This window comes from Pygoscelis adeliae, unplaced genomic scaffold, assembly GCF_000699105.1.
Source record: "Pygoscelis adeliae isolate BGI_AS28 unplaced genomic scaffold, ASM69910v1 Scaffold38, whole genome shotgun sequence".
Classification (NCBI taxonomy): domain Eukaryota; kingdom Metazoa; phylum Chordata; class Aves; order Sphenisciformes; family Spheniscidae; genus Pygoscelis; species Pygoscelis adeliae.
This window is the reverse complement of record NW_008825614.1, coordinates 11,110,348-11,133,848: the sequence shown is the minus strand read 5'-3', so window position 1 is coordinate 11,133,848 and position 23,501 is coordinate 11,110,348. Positions and strand designations below refer to the sequence as shown.

Genomic DNA, 23,501 nt, shown 5'->3' with positions numbered 1-23,501 from the left:
TTACCATTCCACCAACGTAACGATGCGTTTCCACGCGCTGCTTCTCTGCCAGAAGTGGCAAAGAACTATTTAGCAAAGCAACCCATTGCTCCTGTGAAGTAGGCAGGTGATGATGTAGCTATAGCTGTGGGAAAGGATGTTGAAGTGCACACAGGTTACATAGTCAAATAATAGCAATTGAGACTAAATCCTGGGAAAGTTGATCCCATTCCTACTTTCAAAGGCAGGCAGGATCCTCTGCTGGCACGTGTATCTCTGTTAATTTCAGGGCAGATAAATGGTGGAGGAGAAGAATGTGTTTTCTCTGACAGTGAAACTGCAGGGCAGGTTTCCAAGGCAAACTTGGCAATTGATCCTGTCAGCCACCTGTTGATGTCCTTGCAGGTGGCCCATCAAAAAACTCATTCCTCACCCCAGCGCAGGGGCCAGTGACACAACACCTTGACTTAGGCTTAGGTAATTAGTGTGATCGAATCATGCTGTCCAAGAGTGGGGGAAATGAAAACTGAAATGAAATGCAAAAATGGAGAACAACATTTGAATTGGAGAGGGGGAGAATGAAAAGAAGAAAAAGTTGTGTACGTAGGAAAAGTTCCTGCTGTACGTTGGGTTCCTAAAAAGGGAATGGAAGCAGAGCCCTTCAGACATGCAAGATGAGTTACCCGTAAAGCAAATCTGATGAACAGCTGGCATTTTGCAGTTGTAGCAGTGGGTTATAAACCTTTCAGCTTACCTTCAGTAAAACAAGAAAAACACACTGCTGGATTAGACTGCTTCGCTGGTTTGCCTGACATATGGTAGTGACCCCAGGAAATACTTGTTTGTTTTTTTCCTGCAAAAAATAAAGGCCAGAAATACTCCGTCTGAGATGTGAGTTGACCGTGGCTACTCTGAAAGCTGGCCTTAACATTCTTGCTGCTGCTTCTGCTGCAGATTTGTGGCTGTTGCTAGGAATTTCAGAGACCCCCTGCTGCTGGAGATCAAACAGTGCTGGTCTTACCTGAAATAAAACTTGTCTCGCCACTCTCGTGTTTGTGAGTGAGAATATGAGGTCGTGCAACCTCACGCAAATATGAAGAACAACTCCAATGTGCTAATGAAGACATTTTTGCTGTTATTGATAGTTACCAAGCTTTTGTGCTGCTTCTCCCCAGCCTTGTTTGCTTGACGTTGCTGTTGAGACTGTTTTATCGCTCCTCAGGAACGCACATGAGCTGACATGCAGAGAGAAAAAAACAGCAGAGCCTTAAAACCCATTTGATGAACATTCGTTATGTCTTTAATAACCCTTTTAACAATGGAGCGGGGAAAAAATTCACCTTACCTGCTACAGTTGGACTCATTCAAAATCTTAATTCCCAAAGCAGCTCTGTCTTACCCTCTCTGTCTCCATGTTTGTTGCCAGGGCCGTGCTTCCCATAGATGGCTAGATCGATGTGAGCAACAGCAGGTGGGACTGAAGGAGGTTGCTGGGTTTCTTGCTGGAATTGCGTGAATAAATGCGCTAATAATAATTCTGTGCTATTCAAGCTATATTTCTGTGTCCAGCAAAAGGTCAACATCTAAAATTTCATGTTTGCACTTTGGGGCATAAAAACATATAGATTTGCCCTTAATTAAAAAATGTCAGTAGAGTATTGTGTTTAAGTTAATAGTAGGGGAGAGTTATCTTTGTGTAAAGGCAGACGCTGTGACCGTCAAATGATACAAAATGGTTGAATTGGAACTGCATTATTTCTTCATAACTGATTTTTGCCGGATGAAAGTCACAAAAATGAACTGGGATTGGGGCACTAAAAAAGGAAAAGTGCTGGAAAGAAAGAACTACAGACAGTAAGGCCAGGAGAGAGAGACTCAGATTGACACTGAATCATCAGGCACCCTGGGGCAACCCAGAGCTGCTCTCTGGGGTGCTGCTCTTCCCCGAGGGAGGCACAGGCAAGTGTGTGAACTGAATCTTAGCATCAGTGGAATATCTGATAATATGGAGTCCTGCAGGAGGTATCCACCATATATGTAATACTGTGAGTTTATGCACATAAATGCACCAGTGTGTGTATGTGAGAGTGCACATACGTTTGCAGTATGCCTGTGTGTGTGTACGTGTCCATCAACAGGTTCATAGCCACAAGCTCCCCTTGGACTTCCCCTGCCAAACACTGCTGACCGAACAGAGTAGGAAGGGGACCAGCCTGCCATGCAGAAACCTCCATTCTCCCTTGTGGCATCCTCCAGAGAAGGGAGCCTCTGGGCAGCAAGCAGGAACCCTTGGGCTGGCTTTCTTTGTGGCTCAGGGAGCTGCTCTGGTGCTCAGCCTTGAGAGAGAGAGGAGAGAGTGGGCCAGGAGGCAGATGAACCAGTATGAAAACGCTTGGTGCTGCGGCATGTGTGGTCTGGCTCTTGCAGAGTTTGCAAATAATACGGCTTAGAGCATTGCTCACAGCATGGAAACTGGGAATGCTGGTTTGTGGCATCAAGAAGTGTCATGAGATCATGCTTATGTATACTTGGTACCTGAATGCAAGCTAGGTGGGGGAGGGAGGAGGAGGAAACAGTATGGGTACCATATCCATATCCCTCACTGAGGAAATCAAATTGCTGCATAACATCACTGGAATAGGTAGAAAAGGAGAAAGCGAGGCCGCTCTTTCTCCTCACTCCACTTTAGAAATAAAGCCCTAATGCTGTAAGGGGGACTCAGGTTTCTTGCTAAGCTTTCCCACACACCTACCCGCTGGGTTTTTATATATCTTAAATCAACAGTATCTGGGGTTCTTTAAACTCGGTTAAATTGCACTCTCCATGCAGTAAAAAAATTGTGTTCGTACAGCCCTTTATGTGTGTGTGTGTCTGCGTGTGTGCCTTGAAAATGCCTCTCAGCATGGACTGCAGGTGGCCTTGGATACCATCTGTGATTTATTTCTGGAAAGAATTAAAATACCAGCACCATTTGTTAGCCTGTTTTTACAGTGAGTCAAAAATGTGCAGCGCTGCTTTGCTGTGACTGCCAGGGCTGCATTTGCTCCCGAAACCGTGAGTGCCCTTCTGACACTTAATGTTACTTAGGTCAGGCCCTTGGAGCAAGCCCTCTGGTTAGGCATTTGATGAAACATCTTCATAGAGACTTCACGTAATACCCTGTGTTAGTGGCTGTTACAGACTTGAGGCAGATCACGTCCAAGCAGTCGGAAACATCTTTGCGCGGTGTTCTTCTGAATTGCACTTAGACAATAGGCTTTTGGGGTAACTGGTGCTCTCGTGTACGTATATGCCTGAAGCTAGACAAAATTGTTGAGTGATTTAATAGTAATTGATGGCTGAAAAGGCTGCTTGATAATTTGAATCAGAGACTTAATGGCCTTTACAACACGGTGCATGGGATGATGGCCAAATTAGTTCAGCCAGTGTAATTTATTTTTGAACCTGTTCTCTATAAAGCACTAATGCCTGCCTGTTTCGGGGTGTACTCCACCTCTGCTCAGTTTTTCCGCTTTTTATTGATCAAATACCAATCAATCAAGGCATGGGCTTTTATTTACTGAAAACCAAACTGGTGTAAGTGCAACCATGAAACCTGATGCAGAGGCAGTACATGTGCAGTGTAACTGCACTGACAGCGTTTGAAGCTGGATGTCCCTGCTGGGATGGGCAGATGTATGTATAACTCACACCTGGACACTGGTATTTATTTGCAGGCAGCATCCCTTCCTAGACCGTGGCTTCTGTCATGGGTGCTGGTCCTTCTACACTGTCCTTCAGGGACTTGCTGGCTTTTCAAACGCATCTTCTTAGAGAAGAGCCCCCATAGCTATGAGAACAACTGCTCTATAGCCTTCCTCAGACACTGCGTCATTGCTCTGACTACTTACGTGTCAGGGACTGATGCTAAAAATCTGGGGAATGGAAAATGCTTCCCTAATGAAGCTACAAAGCTGTTGTCTTACTGGGACAAGAGGTCTACTTCATTTTTTACGTGGGCTATGCAGAGAGAAACTTAGGGTTGTATTTTGCAGATGTTTGAGTCTACTTTTCACTTTTGGCTAACGAGAACCTCAAATCTAAAGGTTAATTATTCATTGTTCCCACAGCCATTTCTTCTCCCCTAGCTTGCCATCCTTGTCTATGAAAACTTTGTGTGACTATTTTTTCTCAAAGAATGACCAGCTAGCGCTGATTATTGTTGTGCTAAATCATAAGAGGCTTGCCTTCACCGGTGTCCTTACCAAGGGGCAGCAGAAAAATTGGTTCCCAGCACGTGTCTGTCAAGGATAACCTTGAGACTTTCTGTGAAGGCTTGGCAGGAGGAGTTGCAGCACTCTGCTCATCCCCAGACATTTGAATGGCCCCTTCGAGCAATTTGGGCGGTGCTGGAATGGGGCTTTTCTCATTTACATGGAAGATGAAGGCAAGCCCCAGACGTCTCAGAGACAGCCGTGATCACGGGTGGCAGTATGGGGCTGTACAGTTTCCTCCGGCACCTGTGAACCCTGGGAGATGACAGGCGTGATTTCACCCCATCTGCTTAGGTGAGATATATGTTGTTATTTCATCCCCTCATGTAACGGTTTGGTTGAAGAACTCACCCGATGGTCTCCCTGTTTGCTGTGGTGTCCTTGTAGTTTCTGTGGGCTCTGTGGAGGCGCCTGCACTGTTCGCACTGTCTGTAAGTCAGGCATGTCATGAGTAATTAGTCCTTTGTTGGGCTTGAGTGGTTTCTGGGATTTTCAGGACTTACATGGATCCTGCATAAATTCTTTATGTGAGAGCATAAGCAGGCAGCCCACTTTGATAACCCCATGTTGCCTCGGCATTGCAGGGAATGTATGAGTTTTTAGCAGGAAAGCTTTTATTTATTTATGTTTAGCTGTGACATTGTTTGGCTCAAAATCCTTTTTTTTTCCCCTCAGCTCTAAGTCTTAAGCTTCTACCCCTGCCCAAGTTTGAAAATTTAATGGAAATTCATAAATTGTAATATTGTTTAATGTGCTACAGGTTTGTTTTTTAAATTGCATGCTTCTGGATTTTTTTTTTTTTCTTCTTAATGGATGCCAGGCTCAAAGAATTCATGGGGCTTTTGTCAATTTGCAGATTAAATCTGTTCAGCTTCTCTTTTTTTCACATTTCTGTCCTGGAAGAGGTTTCCCTCGATATTAGGGTACAGCACGGCTGCTGTCCCCTCTGCTCTGCCCGTCAGCCTTGGAGGGCTCGCTGATGGCAGGGTGCCTGTGGGCTGCTGTTCCTGCTGGCTGGGCTGCCAGGCGGGGGGGGAGAAGCTGTGCAGCCAGGACCTTTCTTCCTTCCACCGATCCCTGGCTGCGATTCAGCACTTACTATTTATACCGAATCGGCCTCTGGAGATCCCAGCTGAGATCAAGATCCTGCTGTGCTGGCCACTGACCATAGCTGGAGATTGTCATCACCACAGAGGGCTTGTGCTGTGAGCAGAGAGGCGATACTATGAGGAAGTGAAGTTTTATTATTGTCACTTTAGTATTATTGTCACTTTAGGGATGGGGCATGGAGACCCTGAGAGACAGACTTGTCCCAGGCCACGTGGGAAACGTGGCAGAGATGAGCACCGTCTCTCAGTGTCCATGTTGTAGGTGCTCAGTGCCGAAACGTGGGTGACTTCTGCCCGCTGGAAGGTAGAAGACATTTGAGGTGGGTTGGGGTACGCAAGGCATCTGTGGGGGATCCCCCCTGCCCTTCAGCAGCAGGAGGGGGAGGACACCCTGGGTGGGTGTCTGAAATAGCAGTAGGCACTGGTGATCAGGCACCCCCTCTGCTGACGTCTTGAGCAGGACCTCCGTCGGGACCTGAGCTGGTCTGTGTAACACTAGTGAGGACCCTAGCAGGACCCACAGAACTGCTTGGAGATGCTCTGAGAGCCTGTAGCACCATGCTGGGGTGGGATCGCTCCCTGCCTTATTCCTAGCATTGCGTCAGGCGCTGAGCTGGACCACCTCATAGCTGAGTACGTGGAAATGGGCGTGATGTAATACCCAACACCAGGCCGTGCTGTGTACAGCCAGGAGTCTGACTGCTTTGTCATGCTTTCACTGAAGAAGATTATGCCTGAGGCTTTTAAAGGAACTTAAAGGCGTTAGATCTCTCACTTGCCTGACTTTCAACAGGATTTCCAGTTTTGTTTTGTTTTTTAAATATAAAAGATCCCAGCCTGCCACAATCCTTCTGCCAAGCCGAAGGGTGTTACCTTTGAGGAAACATTGATGCAACTACTAAAACGCTTCAAGAGAAAACCAGCTGCTGCTTAATATTGCAGGATCATCTCTTCCTCTATAAAAGGAATTCAAATGCTGCAGATTGAAGGTCTTTTTGAGAAAGACATAGGATCTGGCTCCGTGACCTACACGTCTCCGCATCATGTAGAGCAGCTCTCAGAACAAGGTGCCACGCTACCACGAGGCCATGGCCCGAGCTGTTGCCAGTGCAGGATTGTTCCCCGTAGGATGACTGGTCCCGGAATTACATCAAGTTTTAATTCAACCTGACATAAAGCTTTATTGAGAACTTACATAAATACATGAAAATAAGTGTGATGTAATACTAAAATTGGAAAATTGGCTTGAAATAGTATACCGGAGTAAATATAAAATGGGCAGTATAAAAATTTGGCACAGATGAAACATTATTCACATAACATTCTTATTTTTGTTGGCAAAATGATGCCAATAAAATATTACAGTATGTGTTGGAATGGGGCAAAACCTGCCTTAAAAACAAGTTGCCATGCTGCCAGCAAGTAACTGGGTTTGGGCAATTAAGGCCTGACTCTGCATGCTTAATCTGGCTGAAGTGAGCCTCGTGGATGCTGAGCGTTGCAGTAGGGTCGTGCAGGCACCGGAGGGCTGAGAGCGGGTAGCAGCGTGGCATCCTGAGGTATGGAGGACCAGTGAGAGGAGGCCTGTCCCAGGGCTCTTCAGCCCCTCTTCTCTTACCACGAGAGAGGTAACACAACCTGTTTTCTCATGGCGGCGCAGCAGTGGTAATTAATCACAGCTGCTTCAAAGGTGGAGCATTCCCTGTGAGTGCTAAGTTTAAACGTATTCTTTAATCAAAAGATGTATTAACAAAAATCAGGCATGCTAGATCTGCAGCTGAATCAGTTGCTGACTTTTCTCTCTAGCAGAAATGAATACGTTTGGAGCCCCTTCAAATATTGTGCAAGATGATGCGGGCAGGTTTTTCCTTGCTGCTGCTGCTGCTGTGGCATGGCCATTAGGTTTATCATGGCCAGTGTTGCTTACCGCTTTTATAATGGCTTTAAGGACTCATGTTTGAAGTCACTGGGAACGCACTTTCAACAGGCTTATTGTCGATGCTTGGAGGGTGGCGAGGGGCTGGGCATTGGGCTGGGGTGTCAGAAAGAGTCACCCCGGTGCGCGACATCTCAGGGCTGTCCCAGCTCTGAGAGGTGGCTCTGGACTGCTTTCAATAACCCCTTTTATCATGCAGTGGCTGCAGGGGGCTGCCTGGACCCCTGAAAGCCAGCGTTGCAGCCTTTTCCGTGCTGTTCGTGGTAGTTTCCCAGGCTAATTGCACGTTAGCCTGGCCCCATCCCCTGTTGCTCTCTGCCCCCACACAGCGATGGCTGTGCAAAACCCACATAATGCTCTTAAGAGTGAGTGGGGAGTTGTCACGTTAATGCCTTTTGCCCCCTGAATACCTCTGGCACTAGGCTAAGGGCTGTTTAAAGGCAGGGCGGCGAGCAGAGCTTGCCAGTTGTTTAAGTGGTCTGTCTCAATCTGAATTAAAAGAATTAAAATTCTTGGTGGATTATAGGTTGTAGCCATGACAACAAATTCCCTCCCTTTCTCTTTTTTTTTGGAAATTGCCTTGTAGTTCAGTTATGTTGCCAAACAAAACCTCTCAATTTTTTTTTTTAAAAACGAATGTTTCAGGTAATAACAGCATTAAAATAAAAAGCAAAATAAACGGTCATCAGCGTTTTGATGACTGTATATGTTTTATGCCTGGTATCTTCTTGTGAAACTGGAAATCTCTTGACTGTGCAAGTCAACGAGGCTTTTGTTCAGTGGTATTAGAGGGAATTTTGCTAGCCTAAAAGAAGTGGGGATAATTACTAACAGGAGTTCTTGTGCAGTGTATACCTGTAATAGTTAAAGGGAAAGCTGCTTAAATTTATGCTGACAATTGCAGATACAGCACTGGAGGAATCATTTGAATTATTCATTCTGCAACAAGGAAACATTCCACTTGTCTTCTCTTTAGAAATGAAATCCCAGTGTGATTTAAAATATACTTTGATGGGTTGGTTTCTTTTTTTAAAGTAATTTTGCCATTTCAAGACTTCTATTATAGTTACCTGTGAACGTAGGTTTTAAAAGAAAACTATTCTGATTTCTAAAAGAAAGGAGAAATTGATTTTTTTTTTTACATGAACTGCTTCTTGTAGAATAAGTTTAATGAAATTCAGCTTTCTTTCATAAATAATGCAGCACTTGCATTTGATTAGGTGAAGCCTAGAGGAATTTCTACCTAATCAGATGCATAGCAAGAAGGATATTGCCTGCAGACTGTTACCATTATCAATGGTGGTGGCAAGGAAAATACAGCTCTGTGTGTGTCCAGATAGAAAGCTTTGTTTCTTAAGAGAAGTTGCAAAACAAGGTATATATGTTCCAAAAACTGATTCCTTGCATCTCAGAGTGTCCCAGCTATTTGTAAAACAAGGTCTGGGTTCTGAGTATTACCATTATTGTGGCATGAAGAGGCTTCAGGTTAACTGGAGACCTCCTTGTCCTGGTAATGGGTTTCTGAGCCTTCCAAGAAACAAATACGTGTGGGGAAGAGACAATCTTTGCATCAGAGAGCTTACTTTCAAAATAAGCCAGGTAGACATTGGGAATCATTGGGAACAATTCCAAAAGTCTTGAAAAACAGCACAAACCTCCCAATAACATAAATATGGAAAAAGAATGTATGTGTGCCACCGTTCATTAAAATAATAGATCACAGACAGCAAAAAGCAAACCAGTTTGCAAATGGTGTATCTGCAAGTTTTGCAGAAACATTTTGAGAGTTCTTGAGTAAATGTTCCTTTAATTAGTCACCCGTAGTCAAGTTTTATGATGCTCTGTAAATCCAGCCACAAGACTTTGTTCTACTCTGGTTCATCCCCAGGAAGCTGTTATTAACAGCGGTGGCTGTGCATGAACAGAGGGTAGTTTGAGTAAGGCCATTAGTCCTTCAGTCATCACCCATATTAATAAATAAAAAAGGGCCTGGGCCCCATTCTCTGTCTCTGAGGCCAACTGGCATAAATTGACCTGCAAGCATTCAGTAAGTGCTTGCGTCCTCCGAGAGAGAGTGGCTGAGCCCAAGCTGGCTTTTGGGACCAGACCCCTCCTGGGAACCCCTCCCGGGAACCCCTCCCCAGACCAGACTCCTGGGAACTATTTGAGGGTGGTATAAAACGGTGAGCGATCATGTTAACAGTATGACAGCGTGGATGGTCATGGGCTCAGGCTCTGGCTCTGGTTACTTTATTAGAGGTGATGCTCTCTGAGGGCTTGGTTATGCTCTGGGCCGAACTCAGTTGAGTGGCATCTTGCTCTACCACCATAATGAAGTAATATTCCAAATAAAAGCATAAAGAACTGAACCCTAATGGCAAAGCCCAACAACACTGCCTTATCTCACTATGCTCAGATTTTTCTCTTAATGTTAGTTCAAATATGTAAAACTGCAAATGTCGGAAATTCTTTGGGCCAGATGCTAAGCGGATTTAAGCTGACAATTTGTGCTAGCTGAGGTTCTGGTTTTTCACTTGCATTTCTTGGAAGGGGCGATGAGATGTAATGAATAAATGTAAAACAAGAAATAGAGCCCAGGATATATGGGAGACGTGCTTGCATCCTGTGATTTGCTGTTGAGAGGTTTTAGTGCTGAGCTCAGAATTGTATTTATGGAGCTGCTGGTCAGAACTGTGCAATTTAAAGGTGAAATCTGTTCTCTCTTTTAATCTTGAGTTTTCATTCCTCTCCAAATTGGTGCAAGCAAATCTCCTGGGCCTAAAATGTCATGGGAGGACTAGAGGCCAAGAACAGAATTAATTTCTGAAAGTTTGAGAGCAAAACCATCAGGTTTAGGGCTGTAAAATGTTAATCTGTTTCTGACTTTCCCAAGAATTGTCTGAAATACTTTTGCCCACTCATCGCTCAAGCGACTTCATGTCAGATATTAGAGCTGTTTTTATGTGTGAGTACTGACAGAAGTAGTGTATGGCTTTTATCATAGCCAACTGGAAAAAAAGCCTCAAAAATATAACTCCCAAACGTTTTTTGGTCCAAAACAATGTTAAAATCCCATGGAAGAAATGGGAAACAAGGCTGAGCCCTCAGTCATTTGCCCTAAGGTAGATAGGACGTTCTTTCCTCAAGATCCTGGTCAAGGTATCACACCGAGCTGCATCCCAAGTGCTGAAGAGCAAGCAAGCTTGGTCCTTTCCATTGCTCCCCTGCTGTTGCTGTGGAAAGCATTTCTCCTAGCCTGCTTCAGCTGGGAAGACTTAGCCGTGATAACCAGTGGATTTTAGGGCCAAGGTCAAGACTCATCTTGATATACGCTCTATACGCTCATCACCATCTTGTCCTTTGCTGATGCTTCTGTTAGCGCAGGCAGCCTCTCACATCTCGAAACGCGCAGGCTCACTGGGTAGCTTCGGTGATGGAAAGTGACGTTTCTGTGCCAACTGCGGTCTAGCCTTGGTTCTCCTACTCCTTGCTCCTCTCTGACAAGATCAGTTAGGGAACTCTTCAAAAATCAGTTGAGCAGGGAGTGCAGGTAGTGTGGGTGAATGGACACTGGGCAATGCAGACACTTGAGACATGTATGCTGCACCTGAGGGCTTGCAGCATGAGAAGTGGTTACCTTCGAGAGATGGGATGCTTATCTGTATGTGAGGGGTGTTGGCAGAGTCTGCAGTCGTTAGTTACTATGAGTGGTGGTCGCTACATTTATCCTTTGTCAGTATAATAGGCGAAGTTTTAAAAAATGTATGTGGCTGCATCCTTGAATGCTCTCTCCTCGACTATGTGGCTTTGCAATTGTTGTTCGCTAGGCTTGGTGTTGGGTGGAAAAAGGATTTTGGGGCTCTTCTCTTACTTAGTTGTAGGAAGCATCCTGGGTTTGTTACTGGTGCATGTCCACTTCTCCCGGCATTCCCTCGTGCATTCCCAGCTTCACCCCCAAATAAGACCCTGCCAGAATCACTTATGTGCGGTGGAGCGAAAATGTGACTGATACAAATGTTGCAGCAGTGTACAAAATGCTAAATTATTCATGGTACTTAAGCACAGAAAATTCTGGGGCTGAACTGACATAATGAAAAACTCCAGGCAAAAAACCCCACCATGGAAAGTCTTAGATTAAAAACAGTTGTAAACTTTAGAGTCAGACTATATTATAGAGTCTTAATCCCTTCTTCTTCCTTTAAATGCTCCTCCTCATGCTGTAACCCTGGGCTATCATAGCCAACTACTTTTAACGTCATTGTCCACATCACTTTCCCATGAACAGGGACCTAAGGCAAAGAAATGTCAGATGCCTTGTCCTCGTCTGAAATAGAAAATCTGCGGTGGCAGCAGAATTTGCTACGCGATCTTCTCAAACCGAAGCCTCGACCATCTTAACCCGCTTCCTCCGTGTCTTGAATGAAATGATCATCTGGAGGAGTTCAGCGGGCAAGCACCTGTGCACCATTTCATACCAGAGCATCACACCTTCTCACACAGCTGGTCTCCCAGTTTGCCTGGGACCTCTGTGGGCTACTGTCATAGATTTATTTCTTTATCATAATGAACCTCAGTTTTCACCCATCTATGACACAAAGGGTCCTGGGTGCTAAATCTTGCCCTGGATCACTTTCATCTCTGGAGTTTTCTGGTGAAGGACCTACAAACCAAAATATTAATGTAGGAGCACAACTTTGTCTGAGAATTTAAGCAGCTGAATGGACCACAACGTGCTGCTTAGTTCATGGAGAATTATAACAGAGGTGCACCGGGCCCAATATGTAGTGTTATAACTGAAACAGCTAGATGTAAAGAAAGATCAACAGATGAGTTAAAAGGAGAACGGAACCAAGTGGTAAGAAAATACAACTAGGAGCTTAGGGAATTCATACTGTTAAGCAGTCTGTTTCCAGATTTTTAAATAATTTTGCTTGGTCCTGAAAACATTGTTTAACAGTTGATTTCAAGTTTCCTTTTGCACTTTATTATCACTTTTATTGTGGAAAACTGATTTAAAAAAAAACAGAACAGATCAATTTAAACAGTGTTGTGTTGGTTTCTGTATATGTCAAAACATATTTCCATTGGGAGCATATTTTTGACAAAGCAGTTCTTGCTTCTTTGAAAAACATTTTGAATAAGGACGTTCAAGCTGCTTTAGTCACTTTGCCTTTTGCTTGGAGGGTAAAATAGGCTTTTGAAGCTGTTCAGTGTTCCCTTTTGTCCTGGAGGCATACAGGAACTGTAGGAGAAGATCTGATTTGCAATCTCTTTGGGAGTTGAAAAGGTTCCTCAGGATCCCGTCAGGACCTGCAGCAAATGAAGGGAAAACAGTGTTTCCTAGCTGACATCCTTCACTTTACCGAGTGCCAAACAACAGTGGTGGCAGCATTAGTGACCTCAGCTTTATTTGTCAATTAAGGAGTGTCTGTAACATGGTGTTTCATTTTTCCTAGACTGTACCCTCGTCACGCAAGTGCTCTCAACAACTTGGGGACATTGACCAAAGACGTGGTGGAGGCAAAGGACTACTACAGAAGGGCCCTTCAGTTAAACCCTCAGCACAATCGAGCTCTCTTCAATCTCGGCAACCTGCTCAAGTAAGTTGAATGCAGAACTGGCACCAAGGAAATTCACGTTCTCTCTACACTTCACCAAAGTAGTTTTTTCTGCTAACTGGTGGAGGAATGGCATTATTTCTTATTGCCGGCCAAGAGTGCCAGCACAAAGGTGAAGCTTAGTTTGGATATCCTTATGCTGTCTGCCACATCACTTCAGGTGCTGTTTACAATTGTATTTCGGCTGGAGGGAAGTCACTTGTTCCAAATCAGGCATCAAAAAATGAGGTGCCTAAACCCAACTAGTCACCTGAGACTCCAATCTCAATGGAGAGGTGTAAGCCTTTTCCAGTGGAGCAAGCCATGTTGTTCAAAGACAGGCATCTGATGCAGATCTAATAAATAACACAAATCCAACAAATCCCCCTCTGCAAGTTCCCACTTCTCCTCATTAGCTGTATGGAAGGTCGATACGTAGTTTAGGCATAAACACCTAACTCTGAGATGCTCAGAGCAGCAGAAGGTTCATCCCATTGCAGAGGGGGTGGGTCTGGATTTGAGGGGAAAGCTGGCTTACATCCCTATATGGTTACTCTGCTGAGCAAGAAAACAAGTTAATCAGCTCGTAATTTCACTCGTTGTTTAGAGTGTCAGCCTTTAGCAAGGCAAATAGCAGATGATCATAATCATGCAAATTAATTTGACTAACCATACCTAAAGACTGAACTTAAATCTACACAAGAAGCTTTGCCAGTATGATAAGATCTGCTAGGGGTGCAATTAAAAAAAAAATGTATCTCTATTCCTGCATTACTGTTTTGCACCAGCAAAATCTCCCTTGTTTTTGTGAGGATAGTGTGTTATTTGCTGACAGAACTGTATATACTACAGCAGTAGAAGTACATTTTTGCTGATATAAACTGCACCTATTTTGCTGGTAATAGATCTCTGGTAAATCTTTTAGAGCAGATCGGGCTTTAGTGTTGGGCTGGTTTTAAAGTGGCACTGTCTCATCAAAACATACTTGATCTCTCTTGTTCTGAAATGTTACTTTGAGTGTGATTTTATATGACAGATATTAAGTGTATTGCTGAAGTTCTGCCTGGTCCATTTGGTAGTGGAGAAGTTATCAGAATAATATTACAAGTAAACCTGATGGTTTGAGCTTAGAATATGGCAGCTGAGTAATTCTTAAATAGAAAGTAGGTAAGTGCTTTACTGGAATACTCACAAGAAAGGAAAATGGTAAAGACAGTCTTATTACAAGAGAAATGGAAGGTCTTTGTATTATTCATCAGGTTTGGTTGATTGAAATTAATCTTAGGTGGCAATGCTGTTTAAAAATACATATTGTCCTTTTCATCCATCATGTTTGCCTTAGTTATTATTCTCTGTGATTTTTTTTTTTTAAATATAGAATAGTAATACAAAAGACGTAAGCCAGAAGCAGCACCAGGACATCCCATGTCAATAACGCTTAAATCTGGCCTGTTGATGGGCTCTTATGACCCAGCAGATGGGTAGAAACTGGATTTGTTGCACTGGGAAAGCACAGATGAGACATGTGGGAAAATCTCTTAGAACTGCTGTTTGTTTTGTGTGCAATATGTCATGCTTTTCCTAATGCGATAGTTCAGATACTGTGTGTCTTGTTGGACTGTATGTGCTCTGCATCCATCTGTGGTGCCATATATTGCAGTATGTTAAAGGTGTGTGATGCTTGTGCTAAACTCGTTAAAAGAAAGCGCTCAGGTTCCACCTGCCCTTTTCCCACACTCATTTGCTCCCATTTTCTGGACTTTTTTTTAGGCTTTCAAAACAGCCTAGTACATCTGGACAAACCAATAGTATTCGTTATAATGGAAACTGGGTGTCCTCATCTCCCTATTCAGCTTTAAAAAACCTGCTAAAAATAGGTAGAGTTCATGGTGGAGGGATTAGCACATACATAAAGCAGATGCTGCGCAGGCAGATCCTATGTGAATGTCTCCCCTAAAACACTAGCCCAAACCCCTTTGCCAGGACCTTTCCTGGATCATCCATCAACTTAGCAGAGATCATCAGCCATGCTGGAGCCTGAGGTGACTTGTGAGATGACCAGACGGGAATGAGGCAGAGATTTCAAGCTGCCCCTTCCTACAACTTTGTCTTTATTTATGTTTTCTACCTGGCTCTTCAAATTACTCTTTCATATATATGTATATAGGGCAACCAGTATTCTGAAGACACTAAATGCTAGTATAATCTAGGTAACAAATGAAAACCTACAGAATATTACAGGCAGATACTACTTTCTGGCTGTGCTACGAGACATTATGAAGAGTGTTTTGATTTTTAAACATATGGCAGAGAGAGGATAAACGGTCAAGCCATAAAAACGTTTTCTGTCCCCTTTGCAGAGGCTTCAGTGCATGGTGCAGATCAGGAAGAGCCAGATCTGCAACACTTAAGGCATGTCCAGTAACAGCACTACTTGTACTGAGACACGTAACGAAACCATCTGGCATGGGGAATTCCCAGTTGAATTCTGCTGAGTTCCTTATACCCACCCCTGCTCGTAGTGTAGAAATCTGATGGCGGATATTAGATTTCACCTCCTCTGGAGTACTGAGAAAGGGGAACTCCAGGATTTTGGAAGGATGGGTTTGCTATTCCCATGTGGGAATCTGCCTCTCATTATTCCCTGTAAATAAGCTCTCTATTTAAGCATCCATTGCTTGTGATTTAAGCTTGAGTAAAAATCTGTTTTGAGGACCACAGGGTGGAATTTTTAAGTTTTCTTCTGTGGAAGTCCTAGGTGAAAAAGGATGTTTCCATTTTCTGTTTGCACATAATGAAGATAGCTGTGTGCCAGAAAATGAATGTTCTTAGGAAGCATTGCAGGGTAATGGCTGAATAAGCCTCTGGTTTTGTTTACATATCCTAAAATAAAGTTGTATGTCATCATTTTCTTGCCTAATACAAATATTGCAGAGTAGATAATTAAACAATGCCAACAGATTTCTTAGTTAAAATAGACCCAAAAGATGGCCTACCTAAAAGTGAGAAATCTCTCTCTCCGCTTTCGTGATCCATGATCAGTGACACAGAGCAGCCTGATGCTGCTTTCTTGTGTTTTGTTTTGAAGTTTCCCATTATATAAATATTTAACTCCTCTATATAGATTCAGTTTTGTTGAGATACAGCTTGAAATATCATTCAGAATGATACTCAGAACCTCACAAATTTATAGCCTGTGGGATATTCTGTAAAGAGACAAGAACTAAAATATTATGAACATTTGAAGTAAATATTTATCTCAGCTTTCTGTTGCAGGAAGAATGGGAGAGAACTTCTTATTTGCAGTACTGTATCTATCCATAACTAAAGCACTCCAATATTCAGTACACTATTTCTTATGAAGAAAAGCCTCATAACTCTTAGTGCTTTGAGAGTGTTATGGCTGCATTGTCAAGGGGAAGGTGAAATGCCTAGAAACAATGTCCACTGAAATCTTGAGTTTATTCGAAGGACTGATTCTCTTCTGAATGTAGAGTAACACACAAGGTGTCCTGTGTGTTTGTTGCGTGACTTAGTCCAAGTTTAGCAAACCCATCTATTCAGAGAAAGGAGGACTGTGTGCCGTCTCCGATACAGGCTTCTGGATATGTATGTATGTGAATGTGCTGACACAGCCTTGTGTAACTGTCTGAAGATGCTGAAAAACATCGGTTAGATATTACATGTATTGAGATTTAAGATCTTTCAGAGAGTGAAACATTCCTCCCTTCCATTCAAAGAAGCAAACTGAGTGATAATGTTCAGTGATACTGCATCTGGCTTTCTGGATGGTCTCTGGTTAGGATACTCTGCATTGCGTGAGGTGCTGTAGTTATCCGTCAGTATCACATACACATTGTAGCCTGTTTATAAAAAAAACCCCAAACTCTGGCAGGGTCAAATTTACAGTAGATTAAAAAAATAACTTAGGTTGGAATGGACCTCTGGAGATCATTTGGTCAAGCTCGCTGCTCAGAGCAAGTCTAATAGGATCAGGTTGCTCAGGGCTGTGCCCAGCTGAATCTTGAACACCTCCATGGTCAGAGATGCCACAATCTCTCCGTGCAACCTGTTCCAGTGTTTGACCACCCTTGTAGTGAAAAATATTCCTCCTTATATCTAATCAGAATTTCCCATGTTCCTACTTGCGTCTGTTGCCTCTTGTCCTGTCACCATGGACCTCTGAGAAGAGTTTGGCTCTGGCTTCTCTGTATCCTCTGACCAGGTAGTTGCAGGCAGCACTGAAGTCACCCCTGAGCCTTCTGTTCTCCAGGCTGCACAGACACAGTGCACTCAGCCTCTCCTCAATGCAATGGGTGCTCTAGCCCTGACCTTCTTTAGTGTCCCTCTGTTGGGCTTCCTCCAGTAAGTCCATGCCTTTCGTGCACTGGGGAGCCCAACTCTGGACAGACATTGCTCCTGATGTGGTCTCACAAGTATCATATAAAGGGGAAGGATCACTTCCCTGGACCCACCCTTGGCCGCCTTTGCCTTGTAGGGTACATTGCTGGCCCATGGTTAACTTGTTGTCCACCAGTACCCCAGTCATCCCCCAACCTGTGCTTGTGCACAGCGTTATCCCACTGCAGGCACAGGATTTGCATTTGCTTTTGTTGAACTTCATGAGGTTTCTGTCAGACCTGGTGTCTCTGAAAAGCAGCCCTGCCTTGTGGTGCGTTGCCCCCTCCCCCACTTTGGTGTCATCCACATAGTATAGATGAATGGCAAAGGAGTGCATCTAAATTATCTGAATCAGTTTTAAACCAGGGAGTGAAACAGGCTTAGAGGCTTCCTTTCAGACGGGCGGTTAGACACTGCAAGCTCCCCTTGGATTGTGGTGTGAAACCAAGCTGAGATGTTCAGAACAGTTGTGAAGCCCTTGTTGGTTTCTGTGTTTCTGGCTTTGATGCAGTCAAACTAATTTCACAAAATAAAACAAATCTTGAAAGTTAAAAGTCCTCCAGAGCACTAATTCCTAGGTTACTCTTTCTGTTGGAAATGAAATTTGCTCCAGTGCTAACAGCCCAACACACAGCCCTGTGCATTGCCAGACTCCTGCGGGGTGGTTCAAGCTGATGCTTCTCCAGCCGCGGGGCACTTGGAAAAATATGGAAGAGATGCTCCTGATGGAAAGAACTGTTCCTTGCTCTCGGCTCAAGCACACTGATTGTAGAGGGGAGGCTGGGAGCTCAAGTGGAAGAGGGAGTCAGGAGCGGACATTGTAAGGCAAGGTAATTTGGGGAAAAATTGGATTAAGTGATCATAGACTCCTCGTGTCAGTTGAATTTGTTCCTGTCTCTGTCATAGCGAAGGTATATATTACCTAGCTTTTCCTGCTCCAGATCCCCAGTTTATGGTAAATTAGTGTATCGGACTGTTCTTCCAATGCTCTGTGCTCTCCCAGATTGCAGGAGATGTATATAAGCGACAGCCTCGATCCTGGAAAGTGTTGGCCTTGATCCAGCAAAGCACTTCAGCCAGTAATTAATTTTCAACTTGCATACATAAAAGTTAAGTACGCGTTTAAGTGCTTGGCCAGAGCGCTTTGCAACTCACAGGCCTGAGCCCTCTGAGAAACTCCTGGATCTGCTTTTTTAAATGTAATTCAGTCTGTCACATAAAAAGATGCCATAATCTTTCCCTCTCTACCCCCACTTTCAGGAGACAAACATTGTTCTTGGATCAAACAACAACAACAAAAAAGGCCATTTTGAAAAAAAGAGTAATTAAGAGGGCTGCCCCGTGTTCGGAGTGCATGCTTGTGGTTAATGGGAACTTTTACTGCTGCTGAGTGGATCACTTAATCCTTTTATTTCTGTAGCTGGCATTTCCTACATTTTTTTGCCAAACGTCAATACCTTTATAAAGCAGTCATCTGGTTTTGATTTATAAAAATGTGTCATGAAACTCCAGCCAAGGGATCCAAAAGTTTTATAAATTGACAAGCTAGCTAGTCTTTAATTAGTGTAGGAGAAAAGTGGTTCTTTATTTGTTTTTGCTTCATTCATGTAATTTATATGGAACACCACTGGAAGAAGAAAAGGACTAGCACAACTGGTTTTACTTAGCTTAATGCACAGGCAAAATATTCTTCCAGTTACACAACTAGAAAGGGAAAAAATCTGCAAAGCCACATATATTATCAGCTGAAATTTGCACCTTATAAACAAGATCGGGTTACTTGACCATGTCACTCATTCAGATGAAATCTAAGGCCAAAGCAGCAAGGTGTTCACATATTTTCTGTGTCCCAGAGCCCTTTGTTTCTTTTTGTAAGCCCTGCTATTCATATTCTTTGTACACCCAACACAAGAAAAATGTTGTTCCAGTCCAGCTAAACATCCTTAGATGTTTGTTCAGGAAACCTTCTCATTTTTCCAAGGAAAGAAATACAGAGCAATACTGGAGAAATTGTAGCTCAAATAAATGAACATCCTTAGATTTTTGTTCAGGAAACCTTTTCTGTTTTCCACGGCAATACATGCAGAGCAATGCTGGAAAAAAACCTAGCTCATCAGCTTAGCCATCTCTCAACTATCTCTGTTTATAATCCTTAGGGACTGAAGAACAGACTCCTCTAGCCTAATGATCGACTTGCTAAGGAATTATTTAGAGATCCCAGGCAGATTTAACTTAGCAATATTTCAATTTCAAAGTATTAATTTAACTAAGTCGTAAGTGGATCTATAACAGCACTCGTTGTCTAGGAACATGCAAAGACTCTGCGGGTTTTTGTTAAGGAAATGCAAATGTTTTAGTGTCTCCAAACACCCTGCAAGAGCGGGGTCAGTGGGAGCAAACGTCCTGTTCCCAGGTCAGTCAGTGCCTCAGTGACGTGAGTGGGGCCAGACCTCCAGAAGCTGACTGCAAACCTGTTTTTACCCCAACAGCATCCCTTCCCATAGGGCATGTGACTTCCCAAGGACATCGCTGGGAGGGTCTTGTGCAGTACTTCATGCCTGGGGACACTTTTGCTATCTTGTCCTTCATGTATCTTTAACTCCTGATGGGATGAATGGGGCAGAATTTGATGTATTTGCCATAAAGAAAAATATTGAGAGGAGATGTACAGTAGGACTGGAGAAGTTTATGAAATCTAGTGGTTATGACTCAACACTCAGAGCATGTGGCCTGTACTGCTTGCCTGATAGCCAACATAAAATACTTTTTGCTCTTCAGTGTGTGGGGTTGAGGAATGCACTGTTTTTGGGGTGTTTTGTCTTCACTGGGATCATTGCTTAGCGCTCAGTGTGACAGTCACCAGAACAGCAGACCAAACGGCAGATTTATTAAAGCCTATGTCCTTCCAACTCCTGAGAATAACATATGGAAACTGCGATGGGCCGAGGAGATGCTCGGCATCCACAGTGGGTACGCACACTGTGGAGAGGAGGCGCGAGTCAATCATTTAGTCTTTGTTGAAAAGGTCAAGCCGGGGACTTTCACATCTCTTTAAAGTAGTTAATCAGTGGGATGAGCTAAACATGTGCTTACAGGATCATTTCTTTCTTTTTTCCCCTCCTTCCCTGTCCCGCAGGTCCCAAGGGAAGAAGGAGGAAGCTGTAATCTTACTGCGGGATTCCATTAAGTACGGCCCAGAGTTCGCAGATGCTTACTCAAGCCTGGCCTCGCTGCTAGCTGAACAGGTAATGGGCATCGCTCGAGCTCTTGTGCCTTCTGGGTGTGTGTATGCACTGCTGCCGCAGCCGCAGCACCTCCTGCCTATCCCAGTGGAGCACCCTCGCCTTGCACACATGCGGTGGCAGGCGTGGGTCCGCGGCTGTCTGCAGAGAGCTCTCGGGCTGCTTTAGGGATGACTTTTTCAGGATAGGAGGCAAGTCATTTGCAGTGAGTAATTACACCCACGTGATGTGGCTCTGAATTAAATCACTTTTGAAGTTGTGAGTAAGTACCCTCTCTGCAGCTCCCTGCATCTATGGCGAAGTCTTAAGCCGTCGCACCTTGAATGTTGTGACAGCAGAATAGGTGAGCGCTTCCTCCTCAGACACACACGCCTACGTAGATAACCTTGAGATTTCATAATAAATCACTCCAAAGCTAGGAAATGTCAGAAACCAGGTGGCCTCTGCAGCCCGAACTCTGCCCCTTGCATGCACACATCAGAATACGGCCCTTAATTACCGTGGTAGATGATCACGTACAGGGGGTGGGAAGGCTCGCTAGCTTTATGTTGCTCTTAATGAGCAGCTGTTCGATATTTTATTTAACCTCATTGTTCAATATGTGCCCCCAGGCCTTATTTACTGCGCATGGCCCAGGCTGCGCTCTGGAGGCAGGGTTACTCATTTCCTCTCGGGCTTGTTCCCCATGCTCATTACTCGGGGCTCTCCCTACTCTCTGTAGTTAGGTAATTTATTTCTACAAGGTCCCTGTGAAGTAAAACATTGTCCCCATGGAGGAAAAGGGAAATTGAGGCACAAAATGCTTGAGTTCAGAAGAAGCCACGATGCGTGGGTGCCCATGTCGAGACCACCAAGCCCTGCTTTTTCTCCACGCCTGCAGCAGCAGATGATGGATGCTGTGCTTCGGGCGTTGGTCTCATGGACTGCAGCCACAACCAGTGGCCCCAGTCTGGGGCTACAGGAGTGGGTGACAAGGTCCTCATAACCGCACAGCTCCAGAACACCTCCACAAACCTTTCGAAAACTCATTTTTTTTCTTCCCCAAGTTTCAGGTCTAACTGTTCCATAGCATGGGGTGCTAAAGCTTTCTTAAAAGGTTGCCGAATGCAAATACAGACAAAGCAAAAGAGTATCCTCTTTCACTGTTTTCCATTAATCTGGTTACTGAAATCTTCTCTCTGTAAGGGAAGCGGATAAATTTCAGCAAAACTATATGCAGAGGTCTTGTTCTGGTTTAGGCTTCTTTAATGTTGTAGGCACTCTGCAAAACTCACCTATGATATATGTGGATTACTGAAAGATGTACTATTTTATTTTCCCTTTTAAGTGACTTTCGAATATTTGAATATTATCAATATCAGCTGCAGAGACCTAGAAATACAGTGTATGAATTGAAAGAAGAGCCTCGTTGAATGGGAACTGTTTTGAATAAGCCCATCAATGAAGAGTCTCCTGCAAGTGTAGGAAATGAGTCCTCTGCAGTAATAACTGGTTTTAATATTAATTGAAATTATTAATTAGAACCATCGATTGTAAGGTCAACAGAGCAATAAAACCATTATAGAGTCCTGAGGCCTTCTGCCCAAAGCAAATGCCATTAGTCAGTCCAGCAATAATTCATCTACTCTTACGTATAGGTTGTTCATCCTCTTGTGATTTGAGTAAGTGGTAGGGAAAAAAGATAGTTAGTACAATTTCCTCAGAAAATAGCGATTTTCTGCAGGCTTTTAACACCTTCTCATGTTCAGCTGCAGCAGATGACTACCTGATTGTGCAGCTCCTGCCTCGCGCACCCATTCTAGTAGGGGCTGTCCTACAGGTACGTGCTGCTGCCCGTGGCTGTGGGCTGCAGAATCACACCCTAACGCTGTGCGCTTCCTGGAGCGGTACGGGCAGAAGTTTTGGCAACTTCAGCCCAAAGGATGATGACGGGACCCCATTTTTCAGTTTTAGGTTTTCGTCTTTATCCACGCAATAGCGTCCAAAATGGCTAAAAGTTACAAACCTGTTTTTTTGTCTACTTGTGGCCCAGAGTCTGTCTCACAGCTGTAGGGGTATCTGTAATGCCAGGCAGCAGGCGGTAGGCTGTGTGGACAGCATCGCTGTGGAGCTTTGGGGAAGGGAGCACAAACTGGTTCCCTCTCGCTGGGATGTGATTGAAAGGGGCTGAAGTGCCATAAGTGGCACGTTAAAATAACTCGCATGAGGTGACCGTGCCCATGACAAACTATTGCTCCTCCAGCTTTGCACTAAGGCTAAGAAGGGGGGAAACGGGTGGACACGGCTCAGTGAAATAGTGCCGGGGTTGCCTTGGTCGGTCCCGCACACCATGTTCCCCCCTTGTCTTAAAGACGATGAATCCGAAATGGGGCTTATGGGTCCTTTCCTCTCACAACTGTAAAAAATGCTACCGAGAGGAATGTCTCATGCGCCAGGGAATTAGCCTGTAACTCAATATAATTGCCCTTTTCTCTCCTTGATAGTTGACTCTGAAGGCAGAGCTGACATGGAAAAAAAAACCTGCCACATTGTAGGAAACAGTTTGGCTTGCTTGTGCTTTTTATAACTGCTTGCCCTTCTTACTGCTCTTTCTGCTTGAGATCATAACCCAGTCGCAATGTATTGTTGTTTTCCATGATCACTGCAGCGGTGCTAATATGAGAAATCAAACATTTTTGTTTGCCGTTTCCACACCACTCCTGTAGAACTGCTTCCCCAGGATTTACTCTGATGCACTTGAACAGCATCTTCTTCCCAGCTCTTGCAGGTTCATCAGCCATCTCGTGCTACTTGATTCCTCTTTTCAGGCCCTAGTTTCTGGATTCAATTGATTTTTGTGTGTGTGTGTAATAATATCAGCCTACACTAAGAAAAAGAAACTTTTAAACCCATTTAGCTGCAGAGGAGAGCCTACTCAGGCATAACCAGACTGAAAAACTGAGCCATGAAAAAACAGACTTAAAACCCCTGGAGTTCAACTGAGA

At 44.0% G+C, this 23,501-nt stretch overlaps 1 protein-coding gene across 2 annotated transcripts in view; it reads left to right on the top strand.

The window, feature by feature from the left end:
* The window catches only part of TMTC1 (transmembrane and tetratricopeptide repeat containing 1), a 136,060-nt gene that overhangs the window by 101,424 nt on the left and 11,135 nt on the right, over positions 1-23,501 (top strand). For both annotated transcript variants that reach the window (XM_009332903.1, XM_009332902.1), the window contains 2 exons: positions 12,734-12,877; positions 20,412-20,520. In XM_009332903.1, the coding sequence (XP_009331178.1) occupies positions 12,734-12,877; positions 20,412-20,520 (253 nt within the window). The remainder of the gene's footprint in view (positions 1-12,733; positions 12,878-20,411; positions 20,521-23,501) is intronic.